Here is a 21,447-nt window from a genome sequence, read left to right on the forward strand (position 1 = left end):
TTCACCATTTTCTGACATTTTATAGACCAAACAACTGAACGATTAATCGAGAAAATAATCGACAGATTAATCGACAATGAAAATAATCGTTAGTTGCAGCCCTAAACACATCGTTCAAACTTTGCTGAGAGATGCTTGGATATTCCTTAGTTTAATATCCATTTTTAAAGCTACTTCCAATAAAAAAAGTCAATTGACAATGTAGTAGTACCGTGTGCCATGGAGGGCCGAGAGTCTGCAACCAAACACTAGAGCAGCTGATAAGCACAACTTCAACTTGAAATCACCTGGTGTGGTGTCACCTAATAAGCTACAGCTGTCTTTTATCTTCAGACAGAGCAAACCTTCCTAACCTTTAGCCAAATAACCACCGACGTGCTACAGAACGGTGTTGTTGCAGAATACCAAGGACACCGACCTTTCACCCACATTACCATTTCAAACACCTCATTCAAAGCATGTTGAGATCACAGCATACCTACCTCTTATCACGACACACACACACACACACACACACACACACAAACAAGGGATCACAGAATACCCATTTCTTCAAGTGCATCTACATCACTGGAAAAAAAACTCCTCTTAGCAAGAAAGCTCATACTGTGCGTTCAGTCTGTTCGCCACACTACCGTCTCCTGTCCAATAAGAGCTAGTTGATAGCACCAATACTGTTGCATCAATAGGTGAGATATGCAGCTAACAGGGACATGTGATTGGCTGCTGATGGGCAATGTCAACCAAAACTTTAGTTGGAACATACAGTGACTGGTTTCTCAAGTTGTTGATTGTGCGTACACACAATTACAGCAATATATGCCACAGACTGGTCAATGTGTTTATATGTATGGGAGGCACTGGAGAGTTGGCAGACTGGAACAACAAATCAAGTGCAACGGTCTGATGGCATTTTGCAGCTAATTTTCCCCCAGTAGTGCCACTGAAATTCTTCCGTTTTGTCACAGCAGCACTATCAAACACCCAGCCATGTCTCTGCATTTTTTATATTTATTTGGATTGACCTTTTGGTTTAAATAAATAATTAAAGAACTCACTTCACAATTTGACATTGTTTTAAAGTCCAGCACTGAATAACGGCAAACCAAAATCTAGTTTATTCTGCCTAAAACAGCCTGGATCATTAGGCTACCTGATGTAGCACATCCAGCTGATACAGCACTGTTACTCCAGGCCCAGCAAAATTAATTTCAACAGGCACCATATTTAAACAGACAACATATTAACTCAATTACTTTGTGTGAAGCATCCTCCAGACCAAAACATTGGTGCCACCAACTAAAAATGTTAGTCTGGAGCCCTTCCAACACGCAGGTGCGAGGGTTTGGAAATAGCTGTAACAATACAAGAGCTTGGTTTCCACAAAACAAATAAGCAGAGCTAGCCAGAGCTTAGCCATTAGGCTGGTCCCCAAAGCAGGGCCAAAGAGCACCTCGGCACTATATGGCACTACATGGCCAGTTAGGGGACTACAGGGCCAAAGAGGGCCAGCTAGGGGACTACAGAGCCAAAGGGGGATAGTTAGGAGACTACAGGGCCAAAGAGGGATAGCCTGGGCACTGCAAGGCCAGTTAGGGGACTACAGGGCCAAAGACGACTAGTTAGGGGACTACAGAGCCAAAGAGGGCTAGATAGGAGACTACAGAGCCAAAGAGGGCTAGCCTTCGTGCACAATTCACGTCTCTCCATTTGTCCCCAAAACAAAGCAGGCTATTTGATAAGAGATGACAAATGCGATTTAGGTTCAAATAAACCGATAGCACTCTCAAGTCCACTATCAACGAGTGTCTGCCTCCAACTAAGGAAAGGAAAAGCAAAGCAAACTTTTCAGATCCAATGAGTGCAGTATTGTTACAAGCACAGTGGTTAATATGCCTCTTCACATACTGATAAATGACAATCTGAATATTACATTGGAAACTGGGCTGATGCAGACCTTGAAAAACGACACGTAACATAATTTAGACTTGCTTCAATATCCCTGCTAATATCTGCATATCCCGGGTTTGTGGGCATCTCAGCATCAGAACAACAACATATCTTGGATTATTGTAAAGGGGTAAGATGTTTAAAAGGGCCAAATCAAAACCTCAGTGAATAATAGAAAGGAAAAAAGTGAAGTAGCACATAATCTCTGGAGGAAAAAAGGCCACTGAGGTCTGTTTATTCACTAAATCCTTCTTGAGATAGGGGCTCAAGTTTGCTAAGCCTGAATGTGTGAAATAGTTACATAATGGTTTCACAACTGTGACACAAAAGAGGCGCTACAGCGTTACAGAGTTTAGCGGGATTTGAATCGATGCCTACCACAATAGTATAAGTATAAAAACACGAATCAAATGAGTAGTATTACACAACAACCATCAGCAAGAGTCAGAGTCTACAAAAATCTGGTTTTGTCATTTAGTGTGGGCATTGGGCAACATTCAACAAGCCATATCCTCCTTTGTTCCTCATTTTTCCCCAACTGAAGTATGATGCATAAGTTTCCTTGAAATCTGAAAAAACAAAACCAAAAAAAACAAAAACAGTAAAGCAGAGGGTTCTTAAGACTTTCAAACCAGATATGAAAGCATTTCGACACTCTCCATGTGGGGACCCAGCAGAAGCCAAGCCCATGACCCATTTTAAGTCCCACACTTGAGGAAATCAGGTATTAAAACAACTCGTTTGCCCACAAGGCGTATTGTACAAGACGCAGGTCACATTTAGACCTGGCCCCAGTCCAGGCATGCTCAACGTGACGCAAATGTGGAAAAGTGGCTAATGCTAAAACCATCTCAGAGGAGAGCAGAGGTGACAGGCTCTAAGCAACTGATAAGGGACACACTGTATACACCACTGTGTGTGTGTGTGTGTGTGTGTGGCATGTAACCATATTCTCCTGATAAGACTGCCCTGCAAAAGCCCAAATATCCTCCTCAGACTACAAGCTTCTCCTTTAAACTTGACAAACAGATAGATATTTGGGTTCGTGAACTGAAAGCAAACTGTCCCTGAAAACAAAACAAGGAAAGGTAGAACCCCGAATACCAGAAAATCTCTTCTTCAAAACAAAAAAACCAAAAAAAAACTCATCCAATAAAGTGGTTCTCAACTGATTTTGCGAGGCTCATTGCCATGCGGTGGATTGAGCTCAGCGGCGCTCTGAGATTTTGCTCAAATGTCTAAAAATAAATAAATAAATAAATAAATAAATAGTCAGTGCCAAACAAAAATGTTACATTAATTTAATTGAAATACAGTTTAGCAAGCTTTTGATCAGACAGCGCCCCACTGTTAATGCGACTTGGGCCTTGTCCAGCAGCTTGTTATGACTGCACCATCATCTAGACTTCCAAGAGACAATGTTTAGACCAATTAAAACTTTGGTGCGCCTTATAATTTTAGGTCATCAAACTGTGCCACGGCACACTAGATCTATAATGAGCTACTGTAAGAGATCTACTGTAAGAGATCTACATTTCATGGTGTATAGAACTATAGCATTATGGTTCATCCTATAAAACCTGTTACACAACATAAGACAAAAAAAGAAAACAGGTGTATTTTAGGTCATGTTGAAATGAACACCAGTCAAATCCTGGCAAAGTTTGGCTGTAGCTGCTGGGTCTGTCTACTCTAGTAGCCACTTTGGCAGGTAACCAACCGCTATTTGGAGTCCTGTCCTATTCTAAACAACTAGTTGGTTGGTAAAATAGTGAAAGTGGATGGTGCATTATGGCATAAACCAGCCACATGTGGCCAGGAGAAAAAAAAAAAAGTTGATTTCCCGCCTTCATTACACCGACAATTCCCCACTTTGTGCTACCAGTTTCATTCATGCCAGCAAGGACTAGAGGTTTTGCTCAGGGCGAGTCTCCAGTTTTTAAACTAAGATTTCTGTCTCTGTCCTCGTGTCACAGCATCATAACCAGCTGTGTCCGGTCTTGGTTCAGTTTAAAGATGGTATTTCAACAAGAAGAGTTAGTTTGACTGTCTTTTACAATCCTTATTTTGTCAACCAAGGACTTAAATTTCTTGCCAACTTTTAAAAAGTACCATAGCTTGTTTTAATTTGGTGCTATCAATTACTATTAGGATATCACTTTTTTCCAAATGGCAAATATATAATAAAAAAACACATTATGATCCTATAAGAAATGACAAGATGTTGTCATAGGTCACACTGGTCCCCCTCGCTTGGCCCACAAGTAGATTTATAAGATAGATTTTCTAAAAAGAAGGCTAAAAAAAAAACGCAAAAAAAAACAAACAAAATCTTCCCAGGTACCTGCAATATAAAGCTGAATAAAATGCCTCTACATGCTACCAATTACAAACCATAAACTTTGGGTATGTTTTGTCAGAAAAGCTCATAGAACAGCCAGCAAGATCAGCAGGGGAAAAGTTTGAAAGCACTGATTTAGACTGTGTGCAGTCTGTTGTTCTGTGTCCTTCACATTTAAAAAAAAATAAAACAAAACCATATTACAAAAACACCTATAACCATTTATCCTTACAAAGTAAAAACAAAAATATGAGATAAATTACTCCTTGAAAACGAATGCACATACAGATGGGATTTGATTTATTTTTTTAATCCATGATCCAATAGTCTTTTTGGACACAGCTCTTTCCTACTTTTTTTTTTATCTCATTATTTGCTACATCCTGTATTTACCTGATCAAATCCATCCAATCCGAATAAAAAAAATAAACAGTAAGAGGCCATAATCATTGCATAAACCAAACACCTATATTATACGAATCACAAGCAGAGCTGACAGAGTAAAACATCCTTCCAGTCACATCGGCCTGGTCTACTGCTAGAGTTACTAGCTTTTAGTTTCCGAAACAGACTTTCACTACAGCTGTGTTGCAAAAGCACAAAGTCCATATAGATTAAAAAAGGCAGGACCTATATACCAGCCATCATCATGAGTTGTTACATGGGGGAAACTGAGTTCAAGTCGGCAGTAAAACTCCCTATACTCATCACATCGGCCTGGCCTACCGCTTGCTGTCGATGTACATTTAATGCTGTGGTAGCTAGAGAGAGAGAGAAAGAGAGAGAGGGGGGGAACGTATACAGTAAGCAAGCCTCGGGCGCCCAGCAACTGCTTAGTCCTCTGTTGATCAAAAACAATCACACTGACGCTGCCGGTGCGAACCACAGAGAGGCATGTGGGGACCAACATGAAAGTGCAACAGCCTACTTGGGTGAAGAAGATATCAGTCAGCTTTTTCCGCCAGTTTATTTTGTTGGAAAGACTGATTCCTATGCCTACCATCACAAACTGAAAAAAAGAAAAAGTATGGGCTACTATTAGACACATTTAGTCATCTTGAGACATTTCCTTACAAAACAGTAATGTTTCTGTGGACAGAATCATCTGCGCTTCTGAAATATTGAACACTGAATATCAGGTAGTGATTTTTCTTTCCTCAAAACTAATATACAGCGTTTTGGAATGAAACTCCTAAAATGATTCCTGTAGTTTAGCCTATTGAAAATGTACTTTCATTTACTTTAATAGTTAATAAATAGGTGCATAATTACAAGCTGATGTAACTTACTACTTAAAAAAAGCTAGAGACAATTACTGACATTTCCTTTACAGCTTGCATGGGAACAAAATGCTAAATTGTTCCATTACTGTGGATCCTAGCTGCAGTTTATGATACACTCCAATGTATTTTTCTTTCCTTTATGCATTTTCCCCTTTGGATTTATTTAATTCAACAATCCCCCCCCCCCTTCTTATTTTCATTTTAATACATGCAAATGTATCGATCAAAGGTCTGTATGATTTAAAATAGGTAATTATCTTGATACAGTTCTCATTTTTTGGAAAGCCATGGGCTTGAAATATTCTGATTGATTGCTATAATAGCAATCAAACAGGATTCAGAATGGGATTTATTTAAGCATAAATTGAAAGGCGTGGAGCAAGACGTGCAGCCTGCTGCAGTGAATGGTCTCGGTCCTAAAATAGCAGACCATTACGCTTTATATAAATTGTCACACTGGAGGTCACGGTAATACAATTTGCCCCAGTAACAGAGACGGTCGCCGTGCACTTGTCGCTGAAGCCTCCCGCCCCCCTCCATCCACCACCCCGCCCACTTCAAGACGACGAACCGAGCGCACCCAGTGAGTAGCCTACCCCCCGCCCCCCTTCCTCTCCAAGCTTAGGATCTGGGTCTAGTATGGTATCACAGTAACCGTGGAGGAGAAATACATCCATTTTAATTAGGCCAGCGTTGCTGCTGCCATCTAATCTGCGTGACGTCTTGTTCAATACACGAGCAAATAGGCTCATACAATATGTGTGTGTGTGTGTGTGTGTGTGTGTGTGTGTGTGTGTGTGTGTGTGTGTGTGTGTGTGTGTGTGTGGAGGAGGGGGGGGGGGGGGGGGGGGGGGCACAAGCACTGGTTTTGACACTGTTTCCAAAGACCATTTTCCACGGTGGGAATTCAAGACACTGTAACCCCTGAAATCTGTGCAAGACAAGCAGTCAGCATCTCTGTCTCTCTCTCTCTCTCCTGTTTTCTAATGCATCCTGCCCGCAATCCGCACACAGTTGACCAATATCACCAATCGGTAATAATAACCGCGGCCACTCCGGTCATAATTACATCGGCGTCACCTGCGCTCGGTAATTGGCCCCGGTCCTCCTCCCCGCATCCTACCGGGACTGCGGTGCTGCTGCGCTCCTGTGTGTCAATTTTATTGCTCTATATCAATCCACTGAAGCCTCCTTTCTCTCTCTCTCTCTCTCCCCTCTGTCGGCTTCCACTTCAGGAATAAATAAATAAATTACCAACCCGCTGGGGACAGGAGAGGAGAATCCTACACTGCGAGTGAATGCAAAAACAGAAAAACCGAGGCATGCATAGACGCAACATATTCCACCACACCGGGGTTATATTGGCAGTATATTTCGGGGTGAAATTAATTGGCTGGAGGCTAATTGGCCGTGAATGGGCAGCGGAAAGCAGCGCTGTACTGTATTCACCGACAAACCGGGCCTCTCCATCCCTTTCCTTTCATCCCAGTCTGGGGGAAACACTAAGCTAGTTCACCCAAACCAAACGCCAGTTAAAAAGCCACACACACACACACACACTCCTTTTAAATAAACCTACAACACAAACGAAACGCCAAGCGCGCTATCAAAACAAAACAAAAAAAACGCTGTTGTTTTACACGTGTGTTTGCTGAAGGGAGTGCAAGGTTGACTAGCCCAAGGTGTAGCCAGGCACGGCCATTCCTTCAAGGCGCAGACAGACAGGTGTACGGCTACAGCCGGGCTGTATGCTAGCCTCACCGTACGTCGTTAACGAGCGCCGTGAACGGTGATTGTAGCGTTTCAAACAGCCCCACCACACACACTCACACACACACACACTCTCTCTCTCACGCTCTCTCTCACTCACTCACACACACACACACCGGACTTACCGTGTACGTTAGTGCAGTGCTGAAGACATATTAGCATCGGTAGGAGAAAGATCCCCGGTACGGACGTGACCATCTCGCAGCGTAACGGACGGTTGTTAGCTGAGCTCGAGCTGCTGCCTGCCTGCCTGGCTTGCTCGCGCTGGCCTGGTCTTCGATTCTGCCGGTTCACGCGCAACCACACATATACACACACACACACACACGCGCGAACACACACTCACTCACACACACCAAAACAGACGCTCCTGCCGACGCCACCGATCCCACAGCACGCGCTACAAGAGAGAAGGAGCAGCGAAACAGAGGCGACCACCGCAGACCACGCGCCTTTTTATCTCGTCCTACACGCCGTGGCCGTTCGGGCTCCCGTTCTCTCCCCTCGAGCTGAAATCCATGTCCCAAAATGAAAGATAACGAGCGGTTCGGTGACCGGTAGTGGTGCTACACCGAGCCCGTCAGAGCGGAGGGTTTTTTCCTCCTTCAACACGTCTTCTGCACATTGTTAACCCTTCACTGCCCATACTGCGATAAGAAGAGGAAGGACAGGATTGGTGGGATAAATAAGAATGATAATAATAGGTTATTAATAATAATTATACTAATAAATAAAAAATACTATTAGCTTACTACAACTAGACTACTACTAATAATAATAATAATAATTACAATAATAATAATAATAAGAAGAAGAAGAACGATAATAATGACAAATTGCTAGTCATATTATCATTATTATTATTATCATTATTATTATTATTATTATTAGGCTATTATCATTGTTAACTATTAAACTATTTGGGCTTTTTTTCATTATCATTATTATTATTAGTATTATTATTATTGGACTATTATTAACAATGGCAAAATAATAATTTGGCAATTTATTTATTTTTTTAGTTATTTATTTTAGTTTTTAGTTATTTTTTGGGGCGGTCATGGTAATGGAACTTGTGGTAGTAGGTAGCCTATTCATAAGCATTTTCTTGAACAGTGGCACATGGGTTTCATCAGCCACTAGTCTTCTAGTCATGTGCCATCGTGACCCGACAGTCTGCAGGTTTTCATTCCAGCCAAACACCACAGCAGGTGATTTCACTGATCAACACACCTGCAGTCAGAGGGGCGGAGCTAATCCGTGAAATCACCTGCTGCGGTGTTTGGTTGGAGTGAAAACCTGTGAACTCCTGGATCACAATGGCACATGACTGAAAATCACTGGGGCTGCACATGTTTCTACCATTAGGCAATATTTCAAAAGCATAAAGGATACTGTCCTCATTTTTTTTTAAATGGTGGGTATCTCAGTTGGGAACAAAACAAGTTCAAGTTCTGCTTTATTGTCATCTCAGCTGCATAAATCTACATATATACATCCAAATATACACAGACTGGACACAGTGACACCAAATATGGTTTCTCCAGGCTCAAGGTGCAGCAGAGATGTAGCTTTGTAAAACTAACAAGACAAGTCAGTAATAAAACAATAGTGCACAGACAATGATAAAGACAGACTCAGATAATTTAACACACAGTAATAAAGACCCAAACATACATGCAGTCACATTACATCCATACTCAGCATCAAGAAAAAACACTAAAAAGACCATCCAAAAACGACCTAAAAACTGTCAAAGACTATCTAAAAACGACCTAAAAACGTTAAAGACCATCTAAAAACGACCTAAAAACTGTCAAAGACCATCTAAAAACGACCTAAAAACGTTAAAGACAATCTAAAAACGACCTAAAAACTGTCAAAGACAATCTAAAAACGACCTAAAAACTGTCAAAGACCATATAAAAACGACCTAAAAACGTTAAAGACCATCTAAAATCTACCAAAGACCATCTAAAAAAGACCTAAAAGCTGTCAAAGACCATCTACAAACTACCTAAAAACTGTCAAAGACCATATAAAAAAAACGACCTAAAAACTGTCAAAGACCATCTAAAAACAACCTAAAAACGTTAAAGACCATCTAAAAACTGTCAAAGACCATCTAAAAACGACCTAAAAACTGCCAAAGACCATCTAAAAACGACCTAAAAACATTAAAGACCATATAAAAACGATCTAAAAACGTTAAAGACCATATATAAACGACCTAAAAACATTAAAGACCATCTAAAAACGACCTAAAAACGGTCAAAGACCATCTAAAAACAACCTAAAAATGTTAAAGACAATCTAAAAACTACCTAAAAACTGTCAAAGACAATCTAAAAACAACCTAAAAATGTTAAAGACCATCTAAAAACTACCTAAAAACGTTAAAGACAATCTAAAAACTACCTAAAAACTGTCAGACAATCTAAAAACAACCTAAAAACGTTAAAGACCATCTAAAAACGACCTAAAAACTGTCAAAGACCATCTAAAAACGACCTAAAAACTGTCAAAGACCATCTAAAAACGACCTAAAAACTGTCAAAGACCATCTAAAAACGACCTAAAAATGTTAAAGACCATCTAAAATCTACCAAAGACCATCTAAAAACGACCTAAAAACTGTCAAAGACCATCTAAAAACGACCTAAAAACTGTCAAAGACCATCTAAAAACGACCTAAAAACTGTCAAAGACTTAAAGCCACTGTCATCCAGGAGAAGTATTTTCTGTTTTTGCGGTCTAGACCAAACTCGTACAAGTTCAATGAAAGTTCAAGTTCAACTTTGCCATTTGTACACAAGACACACACAGGTTCTGGATTAAGACGAGAGTGAGAAGCGTCCATTTAGCTTTACAGCTGCTTTGTTTACGGTGTTCGTTCGCTACTCGCTCGTTAGAAAAACACACCACTTGTTCCCTTGCTAAAATTAACAGTTTAATCGAATCAATTCAAACCTTTTTATCTATATTTATCTCTCTAATGGCACTGGGTCCATTGATTTCTGGATTTTATTGCCTGGAGCCCCCATGAATCTCAGTCTTTAGCACTTTTTGAATTTGCATGGTGATTCATAGCTGTCTGGTCAAGCCTATCCACCTCTGATTAACTGACGTAATTTTTATTACGTCACATTCATATTTTCATTGAACAACTTACATCAGGTCACATTGCCTTTGCTTTGTGTTTTTGTGCATTTATGTGACGTTTCGGTATGAAACTTTTACCTTTAACTTTAACTTTTTATTTTAAACCTCACCTTATACAAACAGCTGCCAGACAAGAACAACGTTTGACATTTAAACTCCAAACTTGAACTTGAAACTAAACCTGAGCCACCTTGGCCCTCACTGTGCTCCACCTCCAACAGAAGAAACATCAGAGTGGTGTTTGTATGCAGGAGGCAGGATGTCTGTGGTTAGAGAGTCTGTCCTGTAACAAAAAGGTCACAGGTTTGATCCCCGCACAGTTCACACTGAACACCTTCTGTACCTGCTCATTCATTTAAATAGCCTATACTGTATATATATAAAAACAATTATCCATTACAGCAGTTTCTCTACTTTCATAGCGGTTTTATAATCCAGTTTCAACTTGCATGTAAACATTCACTGATTGCTGTAAATGAGTGGCGGTGCTGCACCCCTGGGTGCCCCGCTGCAGACTTCTGAAGCAGCAGATTGCTTGAGATAATTTTTGTTTAGTATTTCTGCCTTATTAAATCTGCTACATGTAGCGCTTTTAAACATCAACATGTCATTGTCAAATTAAAGTCGCCATGAAATGAACTCCCATTAGTTTTCCTTCCTGGGAAACAGAGTCTCTTTCGTGGTGACATCATGCTGCACCAGGAGGAGCAAATATATATTTCTAACCAATAAAAACATCAGATTTTTTAACAGTCCTGCCCCTCCTCACCCCTCCCATCAAATCAAACTGCCTTTCTCTCCCTTCTTTAATGTTTCCCTCTTGGTCTAATTCCTGTAAACCAGTGAGTCCATGTTGGAATCGATTGTTCTCCTCTATCTCACTCCAGTAGTATTGTTAGTTCTAGTGTTTCTCAACGTTAAGACTACATTTCCCATCAGCCCTGTTGCTTCCTGCCCCCCCTCCCCCTCCCCGAAGAGGATCAACATGTTGGAAGTGATTTCTCCATCTTCCTTTCCAGCAGATTTCCCTCCAGATCCACCAGGTGGAGAAACAATGGAGGATGCAGAGTAGAGGCTGATAGAGGCTGACAGGCTTCTGTTTACAGTAATTATCTGTCTTCTTCTGCATCTTTATGCATCGGTTTAATCCACAGTCAAAGATACATGAATCCAGAATATTTGACAGATTGATGCTTAAGGTTTTCAAACAATCCTTTATGGAAAAAGAAAATCATGACCTGAAGCTCATCGCTCAATATCTCTAAAATATGTCCGGGTGATAAATCAATATTATCGTCTTTCAGTGGAATCATATGGTGATGATATTGTGATTCTGGGATATCATGACACACAATTCTGCTGTCTGAACTGATGACAACAAGCACATTTTTATTTAAAAAGTCTGATAAAATGAGGTATGGTAGGAATGTTATTTGAAAATTTCAGTTTTGTTTGACATCACACCCTAACATTACCATTCGATTCAATGGGATGAACATGAATTTGATTATTTAACATGTGGTTTTGCATACATGAGCTATATAGTGATATATATCGATATAAAAAAAATCCTTATGACTATCGTGATATCAATTTCAACCATATCACCCAGCCTGACTCTAAATCAGTGATTCTCAACCTTTTTCATATCAAGGACCCCTAATTCAGTCCACATTAGGGCCACAGACCCCCATTTGATGAGATTTTGTCTCTCTGAACCAAATCTGAGAATATTTTTATTGTCAGATATGATTTTGTCCAGAATCCCATGACTGTCTGTATTGTAGGTAGAGAGATAACAGAGAAACTATGATCAAAACAGTCATTCTTCTACATTCTCTAATTGTGTTAACTTCTTGTAAATGGAATAATTGTGAAGTTTAACAATTTATCAATTTGCTGGGGACCCCCTGGAACCCCCTCAAGGACCCCTGGTGGTCCCCGGACCCCACGTTGAGAACCACTGCTCTAAAGGAAGGAGGATCGGGCTATAAAAGTGTTATTTCATCAACCAACAACTTAAACTACCATCTCTTCAAGTGCCATAAGTTGTTAATTTTGTGTTTACTGCCAATCATTTTGTAAAGTGCTCATGTCTCGTTTTTTTCATATTTTTCCCCTCTGCCTGATGCTGTTTTTCCACATTCTGATCAGCAGGCTGTGTGCTGCCAGGTTTCATAGACTCTCACGCTTCTTATCAGAGGATTGAACGTCTCGTCTTCTAGTGACGGCTGATGACTGCTGATACACCCCAAGGCTTTATCTGTCCCAGATTTTTACAGCCCCGAAAACACACACACACACACACACACACACACCACTGTACACTCTGTATGTGGGAGTCTCTCTCTTTCTTTCTCTCTGACTCTCAGTATCTATTTTTTTTATTCCATACTCTCTGTCTCTCCTCAAACCCCCAAACACACACACACACACACACACACACACACCACTGTACACTCTGTATGTGGGAGTCTCTCTCTTTCTTTCTCTCTGACTCTCAGTATCTATTTTTCTTATTCCATACTCTCTGTCTCTCCTCAAACCCCCAAACACACACACACACACACACACACACACACACACACACACAGAGGAGGGTGTCAGGGAAAGAAGCAGCCGAGCTACGTGAAACAAATCCATAATCCAGTGCTCTTTGCAGATCTAAAGATTTAAAAACCAGGCTGTAATGAAATCCAACTTTTGGAAATAAACACTTGCGAGCTTTTGGAGAGCGAGATCCAGGAGTCCGGCAGCCTGAAGCCATCAAGTCTCAGATCTCTGTTTCAGCTCCAACCTGACATCTGATGAAACAAAGATCCACAGTTTCCCCAATATGTCTGAATCTTTATTTCACTTGACAGTCAGCTGCACAACTGGCAGAAAGAATTATCACATTAAAGGTGTAATAATAAGATAAGAATAAGAAGATTAAGGAACAAATCAGGAATGAATAGTCAAAGACTCAGAAAGTCTGAATTTGATGCTGTAGGCTCGAACTTTATTAAAATCCTTAAAGGAAAGATTTAGTGTCTGTCTTTATTTAGATTCTTCTGCTGGTAATGTGTTCATTTCCTTTTTCTTTCTTTTAATTGTGCCTTACACAGTTATTATGCTCTGTTATTCTTGCTTTATTACCTGTACATACATTTAAAAAAAACCTCTATATATATATATTCCAACTACAATGAATTTAGTGATTCTTGTGCAGGGAAATATGGACAGCTACATACACACACATACAGTATGGTACAGATACAACAGGATCTCACATTTAACGCAGAGGAACAGTAGGCTGTACATAGGCTGTACATACCGCTACATACACACACACACACACACACACACACACACACATTCAGCTTTCTAATGCTGTGAGTTAGCTGTACTGAAGAGGATGAAAAGCAAGAAACAAGTTAAAGACTGAGACTCTTCAAGGACGGATGTGAGATTAATTGAACGACCGGAGCCTCAGATGCTTTGTAAAACCAGGCTCTGGTATTTTCTTTATTTATATTTTTTTAATATATTTATTTTTGTCTCCTCATGGAAAAATCAGATTCTGTATCTTAACAAGCAGAGGAGAAGCGTTCCCTCATGAGTGAGGATTACACACAGCCTGCAGCTGCCAGCTTCCTCACACCAAACGGCTCCGTCTCATCTCTCCACCGCTGGAAGAGGTTTGATCACGACCAGATCTGAAGACGTTTGCAGCCAAAGGGGCGACTTCATTTCTCTGGAAAGGAGAGCGGGGTAGTCCACTCCTCTTAGGATTTTTTTTATTTTCTCTATTGAGGCGTTCGGATGGGAGAGAGGGAAGGAGGGAGAGAAGGTTCTGGTGGGATTCAATACCGGATGAGTAGAAGGCAACACGCACATCCACTTGCTTTGTCTCTTTTGTGGTGCAGGGAATCAATTACTCCGAAGATCCAATTCCAAAGAAAAAAAGTCAACTCCCGCACACACTTGTCACCTCTGCATTGATTTATTAAACACAGCCCATGATTGCATAATAGTCCACAGCTGTGTTGGAGGTGTGTCCATGATCCCAGCTCACTCATTCAAGATTCCCTCAACTGTCAAAACATACAATATCTATAATCGTACACATTCAAAATCCTTTTGATATTACTAACAAGCAAAACATTTTTTTCAGGTTAGTGGTATATATATAAGACATAGCCCAAGTCTACAGTATACAAATGCCCCATGGGGTCCTATAACTTCAAATTCGTCCATGTACAAATATACAAAATATATATATACCAAAACACATTTTCGGGAGGACATGCCCACCCAAAAAAAGGGAAACAGAAAAACAAAAACACCAAAACGAAACAACAAAAGGCAAAAGAAGTCCATCTCTATGTAAAATAGTTTATACCATAGTAGAAAAAACGTTTTATATATGAAACACACAGGTCAATTATAAAAAATCTATTTCGGGATTTGACAGTAGGTTGGATTTGTATCACAGGACATTTCACAGGAAGACCCTGAGATCCAGGTCCTCGGGATTCAATATCAGGCCAGAATGGGATGTTTTGTCCAAAATGTTTGTTTTACAAACCCTGACAAGGCAACAGTAAACATAGCACACTTTGGGCCAACTGTTAACAAGATGCTTCCTCTCTCCAAGTTTAATCAGACTGATGGTGTGCCAGTTAGGCCCTTTCAAAATTTGAAACTTTGACCTTTAATCATAGCGCCCCCTTTAGGCCAATCCGTGTACACACACCAGACCTTGTGGGTCAACCTGATCCCACACAAATACATTAAATGAATACGACTTGTTAACACCACATTTTTTTGTGTTCCAAGCACTAAATGGTTACGTGAACGAGACACGACTGTATAAAAAAACTGTAAAAAAAAATGCAAAATCATGATGATTCTGAGGGACTGACACCAAAACCTGACGTTTACCGCTGATGTTTTAGATCCTGAAACATTTTCTCATATCAAACTCCATTGTAGCTGCTGGAAATATCTGGAGGTGACGTCAGGCTGTCTATGATTGGCCACAGGATTATCCACAGGAAGAAAGAAAAACCCACCAAACAATAAAAAATGGACCCAGAAATACAAGATACATCTCCATTCTCCAAAAGATGTTTTTTTTATATTTGAAGGTGGATTTTCCCTTTAATATGCTTCTGAAGATCTGCATTTATAGCCAGAGGTCAGTCTGCTCTCACTGCTCAAATGAAACTCAGACGCCAGATACTGTGAAAAAATAAACACACACAAACACAAGGTGAGTAGAAAGAAACACAATGACTTTGAACATTATTTCCAGGATCCTTGGAGAGCAAGATGCAAGAATGACCAAAAAAATCTTCAACAGCTTGATGAGGAGCTCTCGACTCAAGACAAGATTACCAATTTATGTGACACTACAGAGGCAGGGAATAGGCGAGGCACCGATCAGAAAATATGAGGTAATCAATAAGCATGGTAACACTGCAGTCAGGAGTAGCTGCCTGTGCAAGGTCACAGAGACAACAGTTTGGCACAGAGAGAGAGAGCCTGGCTTCTTACTGAAGTCAACAAATCAACACAGCAGATGAATGTATCTTGGCTTAATAGAGAAGAAAGGATAAACTGAATGCTTTAATCACCAAATAAAGGCTGTATGAAGAGAGTTTGTCAGCAGGCTCAGCAGATGTAACTGTGGTTCAACTGATCCTGGCTGTCAGGGTGGAATCTGATGCAAATCACTTACCATGGTAACTGAGACACCAGCAGCCTGTTGCACCGTGAATCTTAAAGGAAAAATACACTGTAAGACACTTTAACTGCCAAACCTGCAAGAAGAGATTTCAGACCTTCTAACCAATCTTGAACCTAATATGTGCTATAATTCTATTTTTTATTGTATTTTTTTATTTTAATTCTTTATTATGTCTTTGTTGATTATATGTTTCTTATTCTTTTTAATACAGGCATTTCATTGCACTGTTTAGCCTGTGTCTGCTGTGCATATAAGAAATAAACACACTTGAACTTTAATGGAGATGAAAAAAGGTTGAAAAATGGGTTATCAATAATTTTTCTCCTGTGACCACTTGGGGTACGTTAGTATTTTTCAGTAAAAGTAAAAGCCCAAACTGTGTATCTGGTATTGGCCAATGCTTAAAATCCCCACAGCCAACAACTGATATCATTATTATACTAATGTGTGGTATGTGGAGATTTCATTGAGACATAATGATATAAACCAACATCCACACAGCAGCAGCTGTGTTGCTGTTTTCTCCTCTTTTCTAAAGCTTGTTGTCAAATTCCGCTCCTGAACGAAGCTCCTCCCCCTCTATTCAGCAGCTTTTCATTTTTTTCCCTCCCTCGCTGTTTAAGCCTTAAACTTGTTAAACTGTTAAACTAGTCAACTTGCTCCCTGCCTCTTCACTTGTCATTGTGGGACATGTGACCTTCAGCAGGAGAAACATCTGTCAAAGCGAGTCTGGTAACTGCTGACACTTCTCCGTAGGTACGGTTAGCTTAGCTGTTAGCCTTAATGCACGGTGCTTGGCTAGGTTTGTCCTTGGGGGCCTCCGTAGTGCAGTGGCTTTGCTGTGCTTCATTTACAAATGTGTTGCAGTTTCTGTCGCCCTCTAGTGTATCTTGTATCTTGTATTCCTGTCTCAATGTGTTATTATTTGGTGTATTTCTCTTCTTCCAGTGGATAACCGGCCAATCGTAGACGAGGTGACGTCACCTCCAGATGTTTCCAGCAGCTCCAGTGGAGTTTGATATGTGAAAATGTTTCAGGATGTAAAACCTCAGCGGTAAACGTCAGGTTTTGGTGTCAGTCCCTCAGAATCAAAGAGCGAGGGCTTCTTTCTAGAGCCGCCATTTTGCACCAAGAGATGTTCAACAATCATACAGGGAGCAATCCATCGGAGAAGAGGAGAGAGACCAGTTTCTCCACCCACAGGAGCAGGAGAGAGACCAGAATGCACTGCAGCCTCAGCTTGCATCTTTGCAGTTCTGTCATCGGTAGTGTTTTGTAATTTGAAGAACCGGGCAAGGCAAACCACAGCGGCGTTTTCTGTCCACTGTCACTTTTTCTTTACTGGAAAAAACTTTCTACGCTATACGCTATACAGCACAGAGAACCCGCTTCTCTAAGGGTTGTCGAAAGGGATTCTGGGAAACGTAGGAAATCCCTAACTGCAGTAGAAGTAGAAGAGGCAGGTTGAGGGAAAGTGAGCTCACCAAAAAACACTTCATCACAAAATAACTCTGATGAGATATAACCAACAAGTCCTCCAACCCATACGACTACATAGGTCATTTGTTCCTACCCTCTAATACGACCCACAGGAGCGTTTCCTAAATTATCGCCCCTACCGGCGGCAGATATGGCAACAATATGTGAAACGAACACGACCTCAACGAATCTGAAAACGTTCCTCCGCCACAAATTGAATTACGTCCCAAAGGTTGGTTAATGGTTAAATTTAGGCAATTAAAACCACTTTGGCTAAATTTAGGCAAGTAAAACAAGTTTGGTTAAGGTTAGGGCTAAGGTTATGGTAAAGTTTAGGCAAATAAAACAACTTGGGTTATGGTTATGGTTAGACAACTAAAACAACGTGGTTAAGGTTAGGAAAATGGTTTGGTCATGGTTAAATAAAAAAATAAAAAAAAGTGACTCACGGTTGTATGTCCTTTCGAAACGCTGGGAATCGAACTCTAGTCACCGACATCAAAGCCAAACGTAAACACCCATCCACCATCCCCGACCACAACACCTCACTTTCCACTGTGCTATTTCAATGTTGAGAGAGAAACTCGACAGTCACGTGACGTGGATGCAGACCAACGCAGTACATTGTCATTATTTACACAACTGCTAGAGGTCGCTTAACTTTAAAACGTAACTATAGGTCGTAATAAGCTGCTTGTACAAACGACGAATGGAGTCGTTTTTTGGGGGAGGACAGTCTCGATATAACAGTATAAGAGGATCTGAGGGCGATTTTTCCTTTAAGTTAAAACAATACATTTTGAACATAAATTCTGAGTAATTCACCAACTGAAACATAAGTTACAGCTCCAAACTTACACCGAGCTTCTACTAGGTATGAGGTCTTCTGTAAAGTAGCTGTTGGCATGGAGCATCGATTCGATACAGGGTGAAACTTGCTGGAAGACCCGGAGCGAACAAACACAGTGCAGTTTACATCGGCAGCATGAAAATAGATCGCTGAGCAGATGAAGAACCAAAGCACAGTTTTAAAATGTTAAGTCGCTTTTGGTTGAAGGGTCACGGCAAGTTTTGGTAACTGGAGGCATAACAGTGAAGTCTCGGGAAGATATGAAGCAAAAAAAAAAATCATCACCTGAATTTCATCGTTGAAGGTTTTCAAAACTCACAGAGCCAGAAGCTCTTTCAACCCCTGATCCCTGGTCTTGTAATGTTTGAGGAATCTCACATAGCTGCTGCTTGTAAACTTACTGCACACACACACACACACACACACACACACACACACACACACACACACACACACACCTTTCTTTCCCATCTGCTTGTGTGAGAAACACCAGCAGACTGTAGCTTTGCAATCTGAGATGTGTGAAAATGCCCAACACTCAGAGAATTACTTCAGCTTCAACTTCAACTTTGTTGTCCCCGAGGGGAAATTTGTCTTGCAGCCAGATAAAACAGAGAACACACAGAGACATAGGCACACGGACTCAGGTACTACAAACATGATACATGAATACATCAAGTGACAACAGGAAACCTAGAGTATGTTTAGCCATCGCTAAAACCATCATCAGCCCCCAGTAGTTAAATGGGAAACTAATCATCAGCTGGGTCACCATGAGCATTTAACAGTTTGGTGGCCTGAGAAATAAAATAATTATTCAATGTGTTAGACCTGGCCTCAAACTCTCCACACAGAGGATGAGGAGGACACTGTAAAATATCTCCAGCCTTAGAAGTTGCTCTCTTATGGAAGATGTGAGACAGATTAGGCAGTTTAACACCAATGATCTTACTGGCCACTTTAACTATATGCTGCAACCTGTTCTTGTCACCTGTTGAGAGATTACCAAACCAAGTAATAATAGAGAAGGTGATGACTGACTCTACCTCAGAGCTGTAGTATTTGCCCCTGTTTGACTTTATATCTCAGAATTCTGACTTTATACCTTGGAATTCTGACTCTCTGCGAGAGAAAATAGAGTAAATAGAGAGATATAAAGTCAGAATTGTGAGTAAAAAAGTCAGAATTCTCAGAAATAAAGTCACAATTGAGTCATTTTTTTATTTTACTGAGTGGCCCTAAACCTCTTCTGTACAATCAACTGTGATGAGATGGCAATAAAGTATTGAACTTTGAAATTTAGAACGACAACTATAACAATACATTTAACTCACACTAGCATTGACACTACAACAATATCTGTGATCAGTTCCTTGGCAGACAAAGCATTGCTGCAGTGAGCTGCTGTATGCTCCGCCCCCTTCTGTCTTACAACTTTAATCTGATTGGTTGAAAATGTTTCATCGCTGTCTCTGCATCTAAAAAAGATTGGTTCTGAGATCGAACCAAAAATATTGCTCTAGTTATCGTTTTGGATGTTTTTATAGTTATCGTTGTCGTGGGAACACAGACGCTGTATTTAGTGTTAAATCTTTTTATAGTCTTTATCTTTATAGTTATCATTGTAGATGTGATGTGTGATGTGAAAATCTCCCAGGGTAAAATGAAGGTAAAAAGTTGTGTAATTAAAAGGTCAGATAACTTTCACAAATAGAATGACTGAATGGAGCGGAGGGTTTCCTCTTCTCCCACTGAAGACTTAACGAGTGTTTGAAGTTCCTGGAGTTGTGAGCGTCATCATTCAGTTCATCTGAAGAAGCTCATGCATATTTAATCACCTTCAAACGAACATGAAGAGAATATTCCCCAACTTCCATGACGCAACACTCTTGAAAAAACAAAACTGCCAAGCAAAACTGAAATCTGTAGTTTCAATATATTAACATTCACTCTGATGAATATGAATACATTTAGCCAACTACTGAAATAATGATATCAGTTGTGGGCTGTGGGATTTTAAGCATTGGCCAATACCAGATACACAGTTTTGACTTTTACTTTTACTGAAAAATACAAACGTACCCCAGGTGGTCACAGGAGAAATATGATTGATAACCCATTTTTCAACCTTTTTCATCTCCATTAAAGTTCAAGTTAGAATAGAAGAAGAAACATATAATCTACAAAGAAATAATAACAAATTAAAATAAAAAAAAACAGTTAAAAAAGAAAAACACAATTTAACGCCTTGTACTCTGAGTTTCTTAACGCTTCATTGAAGCTGCAGCTGCTTATACTGAGTGACACATTCTAACCCAAGATGCCATTTATTTATAGCTGCTCCATTACATCAAATGGAAAAAATCTAGCTGTCTTGTGTGTCATTCTCTACACATTTCCCTGTAATTCATCCTGACATGTTTGGCATCTTTGGAAACCTTGGGATCTTGACTAGAATTTAAAATAAAGTTCTGTGGGTTTGAACAAAGCTTGGCCATGAAACGTGTTTGTAATGATGAGGGGCATGAGGGACCTTAAGAGGAAAATAAAAGAGCATAACAGGGCAAGTTATTAAAGAGATGTAACGTCCTTCTGTGAGGAAAAACAAAGACAATCAAGTGACTTTACACTGATTTTTAAGTGATGTGTAACTGAACAACACACACTGTTTCCTCCCTCACCAGCCGCTGCTGAGGTGCCTCTGAGCAAGGCTCTTCATCGCCCCCCCCACACACACACACACACACACACACACACACTGCTGAGAGCCAACAGTGGAGGAGAGTTTTGGTTTGAGACTATTTCCTCTGTGTGTTGCTGGAAAAGAACGCACATGCTCACTTTAACTTTTCCTGGCTTTGATTTCTGACATGTTCCG

The 21,447-nt window shown here is 40.4% G+C and overlaps 1 protein-coding gene across 1 annotated transcript in view; it reads right to left on the reverse strand.

Annotated features, from left to right (window-relative positions):
- The window catches only part of LOC139639218 (very low-density lipoprotein receptor-like), a gene marked incomplete at its 3' end in the record, with an annotated part of 35,398 nt that extends 27,541 nt beyond the window's left edge, over positions 1–7,857 (reverse strand). The window contains exon 1 of the mRNA XM_071513300.1: positions 7,470–7,857. Coding sequence (XP_071369401.1) covers positions 7,470–7,542 — 73 coding nt within the window. The remainder of the gene's footprint in view (positions 1–7,469) is intronic.
- Between the last annotated feature and the right edge of the window lie 13,590 nt (positions 7,858–21,447).

The sequence above is a fragment of the Centroberyx affinis genome, unplaced genomic scaffold (genome assembly GCF_046629955.1).
Source record: "Centroberyx affinis isolate AG114_WGS23_722 - 3 ecotype Tasmania unplaced genomic scaffold, CSIRO-AGI_Caff_v1 ptg006964l_1, whole genome shotgun sequence".
Lineage (NCBI taxonomy): Eukaryota > Metazoa > Chordata > Actinopteri > Beryciformes > Berycidae > Centroberyx > Centroberyx affinis.